We start from the raw sequence: 6,798 nt of genomic DNA, 5'->3' as shown, positions 1-6,798 counted from the left end.
AAATAAAAATAATTAAACTTTAGACAAAAAAGCATTGTTCTAAGTTGAAATATTTAAATGCAAAGCTTTCATGAAAAAAGAAGTTGCTAGCAAGCACCAAGTTCAAACTAGACCGACATTTAAGGGATACCGGTGCAGTCATATCACTTATTACACAACATTTCACCACAAAATTAAGGAGATAAAAGATACTGATTTAATATGAAACTGTTTTAAAATCTTACTAGTTTATCTATCTTATAATCCATTACAGTGTACAAAACTATCGTCGCAAAATGGCAGCAGCTGCGTTTGTATGAAACGCAATACCAGAGTGACATAATTGTACACATAATATTTCATTGAGTTTTAATATATTATTAGCTCACCAAACGCAAAGCTTTCACCAAGAAAAAAACTGTTTCTAGCAAGTGCATAGCGCCATCTGCAGTTACCTGGATGAGGCTGTATTGTTAGCTTTCGCCGGTTATCAAGGAATAACGTACCTTGGAATGTGGTGACTGACCAATCAGAATCAAGCACTCCACAGAGCTGTGTAATTACTAGAACTATTATTGTATACATATTGGACACACAATTGTCCTGATGTGGAGAATATCAGCATGCATATCACAGAAGAAAGTCTTAAATTCAAAGTCATTGCATTAATTGTTGCATATGCTCCAAAAAATGAATATCTTCCTTCCAGTACAGCTCTTCATCATGAAATATGCCAAGAATGTCCTTAAGAATATATATTTGCGGTATAAGTATCAAAAACCATCTCAATATATTTTTACATCTCCTTTCTCAGGAGCTCTGCTGAGAACAGGTCTATATTCTAATATTCATGAGCCTCGCTTCTTGCCTGCTGAAATTGAAATGTATACACATCTTCATCATGACTAGATAGACACGGTGAGTTTGTCTTTACTATACAGGTTAGATGTGATCCACCTCACAGTAACAATCCTGTCAGGTCGTCCATCCTTTGAGTGAGAGTGTAACCTTACAGGTCGGCCGATCTGGTTTCGTGGTTAAAGTTAACCTTTTCGACATGTTTCCGCGATGTTGTCTGGGGGTTTGGCAAAAGGAGAGTGGGACGGTGGGCGGTGACTGTGTAGTTCTGACGTCAACTTTTTACGGAAGTCACAACGGTTCGTGAAAAATCACAGCTACTTTAAGCAGGCTGTGTGAATTTTACTGTGGACTGACTGTTTTGAAACTTATATGGTAGTTACATAGCACCTAGACCTCAGTTATCATGAAAAAAGCCAGGAAATTTCAGTTTTGACAATATGGGACCTTTAAGGGGTTTTTTTTTGGCATGTGACAACTTTGATTAAATTTCCCCCATGTTCTATTCATATACTGTATATTATACATAAATATTTTAAAACGGGCTTAAACATAGAAGAGCAAAAGATCGTCTGTAATGGTAACACACAGTTGCTGTCAGAGTAACGGTCAAAAACGTATTTAAGGCAGGGCTTCAGAAAGGGTCAGTTATTGTCACGATGCTTCTAAATGGTCATTTTTGGTTTAATTTTGGGTGAAATATGCCCCAGATATTTTTTTTTTGCGAGTCACTAAATTAGCTTGACTAGCAGCTTTAACACCAGCAATTTCCTGAACTCACGTAAATTACCTCGGACACATACAGTTCTATGTACTTAAGAATTGCATAATTGTAATGAAAACAGGTCAAAGTAATTATTATGTCTGTCATTGTAGTGCCCTAGCCATTTTCCTACAATCATCCTCTTGTTTCTTGACTAGCCGCACTCCATCCCAACCCCGTAGGCCTTTCCCTATCTTCCAAGACCTCCACCATGAGGTTTCGAGGTCTTGGAAACAATCTTTTTCGGCCCGTATGACTAATCTGTATGACGCCACTATTTCTAAAATGGCAGAACACGGTTATGCGGCGATGCCGACCGTAGAGCCAAACTCCGCTCCATAATGGAAGTCACGCCCCTGTTGCCGTCCAAGCCGTGTTACTTCTGCTTTAGTCTGCAAATCTTACATGGCTTCTGGGCAGGCCGCGGCTATGCTTCACTCTATGGGCGTGCTTCAGGCTTATCAAGTGGATGTGCTCAAGGAGCTGGATGAGGGAGAAGGCCTGACCTCAAAGGCTGTTAAAGCGCTCAGGCGAGCTATGGATTTGGCGCTTCGAGCTACCAAACATGCGGCTCGTGCAGTGGGTAGGTCCATGGCAGGTATGGTGTCAGTAGAGCGCCACCTTTGGCTCACAAGAAAAAAAAGGACAGGACTTTTTTAATGAACTAGCATCTTTGAGCAGCTCACAGCATTAAAAAATTAACACTTATTGATAGTTCCAACTCAGGAAGGAGTTTCTCAAATTTGGGGCAAGTAACCAAGATTAATGGTCAAAGACGCAGCATATCATGACCATCACATGAGGAAAATCATTCCTCATTCCACAGACTGCGTTGGGTGGTTTCCCCCCACCTAGAAGACAAAGACCAGACTGAGATTCCTTCTAAACCCTTTTGACCTTTGGTCTTCACAAAGAACATGTCCTCACGTTCACAGAATGGTTTGCTCGATCAGACGTCCTTAAGGTCCAATCAGCGAGTTCGTACAGGAGAGAAACCTTAAGGCTTGTGCACTCCGGGACGATTATCACGTGCGATTATCGCAGACGTTTAACGATTCGTGACTAAACAAGGGGCGCCAATGTGAGTGTGGGCACTGACGTGCAAAACGCCAGGTATAAAAGCAGCATTTAAAAAAAAAAACACCTCAGGCTAGTTTTATTTTTTGGTTTGACACACCGCGTTAAAAAATGGCCGACCAATGAGATTGGCGCTTTTGTTCACGTGCCTGGAGCTGCTGAAGTTACAGTAAAACACAACTTGGTGGCGCTCAAGCACAAAACGGTCTTGCCGAGCACACATTGATACCTAACGACGAAGAGAAAGTAAGTAGACCAAGAAGATGCATCGAGGCAAGATGAATGTAGAGCTGCTGGTCTCATTGGTGTCTGAACACAAAGGGCTTTATGACAAACGTGACAGCGACTACAAAAATCTCGATAAGAGGGAGTTGTTATGGAGAGGAATTGCAGATCAAACAGTATTCGATGTGTCCCGGGGTATTTCTGTTTTTCATTAAGCGCCATCTAATGTGAGGGAGTGAATTTGCACGTTCACTCGGCTCATGTGCAGCGAAAATTGCTTGGGTATGAACACAAAGATGCTGGTTTAAACTGGTCCTTAGATGGTCATGTGCTGGTCTTAAGCTGGTCGGAGCCTTTATTTCTGCAGTTGCTTTCATTTCATCATTTATATGTACATTTTTGCAAAACTAGAAAAAAGAATGTATACACACACAATAACGATAATGAGAAATAGTCAAAATTATGACTTTCTAGGTCAAAACGGAACTTTTCGTGTTTTGTTAGAATTTCAACTTGTCAATTTTGATTTAATGTCATAAGTGAGATTTCCCTCATATACCTTGGATTTTTTTCTTTAATTTTTTCAATTACAGAATAAAAATGTGGACTAATCATCTAAAAGTCTGATGTACTCAAAATTACCAGTTTGTAAACAGAACTATTAAATAAGAGGAACTTTTGCATAAATATTGTACTCACAACTGTCCTGTTGTGGAGAAGCTGTAGATGATTGGACACTTCTTACGAAATCGGTCAAGAATATCATGTTTCAAGTAAATGAAGCCAATATAGGAACTTTTTTTTTGTTTTTTTCCCCAAATCAAATCAAATTGGCCCCATATACCCTACATGTCCTGTATATTTGAATTCTCATAATACTAAAACATCGCACTTGAAACAGACTTGTATTAGAAGAGCAAAAGACAATCTGATAGTGTTGGTAACAGTCAGAATAACGGTCAATGACGGATTTTTAGGCGGGGCTTCAGAAAGGCGGTTATTGCCGAGAAGCATCTAAATGGTCTTAAATTAGACTTTCTTTAGCAATATAGATATATAATTTTTCTTTTGATGGTGGGCGTAATGTGACCCGGACATTTCAAGTGATTTTCATTCATTATATATATTGACCAACTTTAACACCAACAATTTCCTAAACTCACGTAAATTATACACATACGCAGTGTTGCCAACTAATTTTCAGGGGAAGTTGCTAAAGGAAGGTTGATTTGTTGCTAAAAGTTGCTAAATGACGCGGTGACGTCATTGCGTAATCACGATGCAAAATTGTGTCACTGCATCAAATCTCAGCAAAAAAAAAAAAAAGTAAATATGTTCATTTAGATGCGTTTATAAAATAATATAAATGACTAATTTTAAATACAGCATTGAATTATTAAACACTCACATTTTTTAACAATTTAAGTTTATTTTTATTAGCTAGTAAACTAGTAAAACTACTCATTCTGAACGATTATAGTTTTAAGCAGTGTATTAGTAGTTCGTATGCTACACTCTAAGAAAAGTCTGTAATATATATTAACATGCAGGAATTTTCCGTAATTATTACTCACACGTTTTTTTTACCTACATTTTAAATTACGCATTGTATTTTGCGTTTTCGGGTTACAATGGATAACGGATAATGTCCTGGAAAATTACTACCTTTTTCATTTTTCTAGATATTTTTCTTACCGTGCACTAACTGATCAACAAACTCAAGTACAAGCTACTAACAAGGTGTATCATAAATTAACAATTATTATTATTAAATTAAACAATTGCTAATAGCAGCCAACTTAATGTGAATTGTGTACTGCTAGGCACCTTTGGTTTCCAATTTTCGTGTAATCTAGATGGAAAATGTGTGCCTTTTTATCGTTTGAGTCACTTATCAAAAGTTGCTAAATGTTGCCAAATAAATACAAAAAAAAGCTAAATTTGTTGCTAGGTGCTTTTGGTCTGAAAAGTTGCTAAATCTAGCAACAAAATGCCTAAGTTGGCAACTCTGCACATAACTACAATTCGATATATCGGCTTTAAGGTAAGTATTAGCTATTAGCAAAACACTACAGGAATCGAAAAGTACTTGTATTTCACATGTAACGGAAAACGGGTTAAACTAATCATTGCCTCTATCGCCCCGCCCATTTCCCTACTGTCCGCCAATGGCGCTCTCGTCGAGCTTGACAGACATCCGCGGTGGCCAATAGAAACGCGCGGTTGGCAGACAAGGGTCGTTCTTCAGAAGTTGATGATGGTCTGCTGACCGGACGAGAAGTGATCGGTGGAGTTTCTCCGGGGTTTGTAGCGTCTGCGAGAAGCTGGTCATGGGGAACCGCGGGATGGAGGAGCTGATCCCCCTCATTAATAAGCTGCAGGACGCGTTCAGCTGCATCGGCCAGAGCTGCCACCTGGAGCTGCCGCAGATCGCGGTGGTGGGCGGCCAGAGCGCCGGCAAGAGCTCGGTGCTGGAGAACTTCGTGGGCAGGTCACAGCGGCTCTCCTAACAACACCGCACTAGTGCAACACGAACTAATTAGTCAAGTTCTTTCAGATCGTTAATTCAAGTTTAACTGTGTGTAGATGAATTCGAAACCGTCCGCCATACGATCAGAAAGTCACTGCTGGTCAAACGCTAACCGTCTGCTGAAGTGTTGACGTGTTCTTAAAGGCATAGTGCGCTCAAAAAGCAACACTAGATGGCTATTTATTCACCTCCGTGTCCTTACAAACCTGTTTTGTGTCTAGGCAACGCAAGTTAATGCAGATTTAGTTTTTCATACAGCTGTGTTGGGGAACGTTACTTTTAAAAGTATTGCGTTACAATATCGCGTTACTCTCTAAAAAGTAGCGGATTGGGTCTGAAAAATAGTAAATGCTATAGTGTTTTTGAACCATATTGTAGTATTAACTATAGTGAACTGATAGACTATTAATAAATACTGTAGTATGCTTTAGTTTTTACTCCAGTAAACTAGTGTGTTGTAGTATAATATACCCTATAGTTGTAGAAAACCTAGTACAGTAATTAGTTTATATTACTATGGTTGTTATATTATCACAGCAACTACAGAGTTACCACAACACTTTAATTCAAGTGCTTTACTATAGTAAAACACTATAAATCACTATGATATTTTTTAATGTGAGTCTTAGTTACTTTTTATGGAAACGTAATGTGTTGTGTTACTTTTGCTAACATTTTCTCGTCTGGGCTGGTCTTGCTTGTTTGTTTTGTAAATGTAAAAACTAAAAGTAAACTTTTTGGTGAATACCGGGGAAGTCTAGAGATACCGTAACATCATGTTCACACAACGTAATTGGCGTAACTTATTTGAAAAAGTAACACAGACTCTCTTGTAAATTGAAAAGTAATGGTTTACTAGTTACTTTAAAAAAGTAATCTGATTGCATAACTTGTATTACTTGTAATACACCGGTGACCCATATGCCAAACTCCAATAGCCCCATGAATGAGTCATAACTTGACCCAGTTTATGGGGAAATAGTCGCTTCCTTTATCCTCCAGAGGCTCAAATGAGAGTGTTTTTTGTTTCTGAGCGATTCTCTCTGAACAGACCTCATGTAACCGAGATGGAGATCTCAGCATGTGCTGACTTGACATCTTCAGGTTTCCTGCTAAAGCTACAGGAAGAGCAACACACACACACACATATATATATATATATATATATTAGGGCTGTCCTCGACTAAGTATTTTTCTGGTCGACTAGTAGTCGTTCATTTGAAGCATTAGTCGACTAATCGCACGCTTATTAATAAGCCATTTAAATCATTATAATAAGCCTTTAATTGCCTACATAGCCTAATAAGCACTCACGCGCACACATAAAGCTTGCTACAGCACACCGGCAGAAGTAATGATTATGAAT

The 6,798-nt window shown here is 38.8% G+C and overlaps 1 protein-coding gene across 1 annotated transcript in view; it reads left to right on the top strand.

Moving 5' to 3' along the window:
• Positions 1-5,180: 5,180 nt before the first annotated feature.
• LOC107571787 (dynamin-3-like) overlaps positions 5,181-6,798 on the top strand; it is a gene marked incomplete at its 3' end in the record, with an annotated part of 5,555 nt that continues 3,937 nt past the window's right edge. Inside the window, exon 1 of the mRNA XM_016258159.1 lies at positions 5,181-5,393. Coding sequence (XP_016113645.1) covers positions 5,233-5,393 — 161 coding nt within the window. The remainder of the gene's footprint in view (positions 5,394-6,798) is intronic.

The sequence above is a fragment of the Sinocyclocheilus grahami genome, unplaced genomic scaffold (genome assembly GCF_001515645.1).
Source record: "Sinocyclocheilus grahami isolate Dianchi unplaced genomic scaffold, SAMN03320097.WGS_v1.1 scaffold1652.1, whole genome shotgun sequence".
Classification (NCBI taxonomy): Eukaryota; Metazoa; Chordata; class Actinopteri; order Cypriniformes; family Cyprinidae; genus Sinocyclocheilus; species Sinocyclocheilus grahami.
This window is presented reverse-complemented; position numbering and strand designations above follow the sequence as displayed.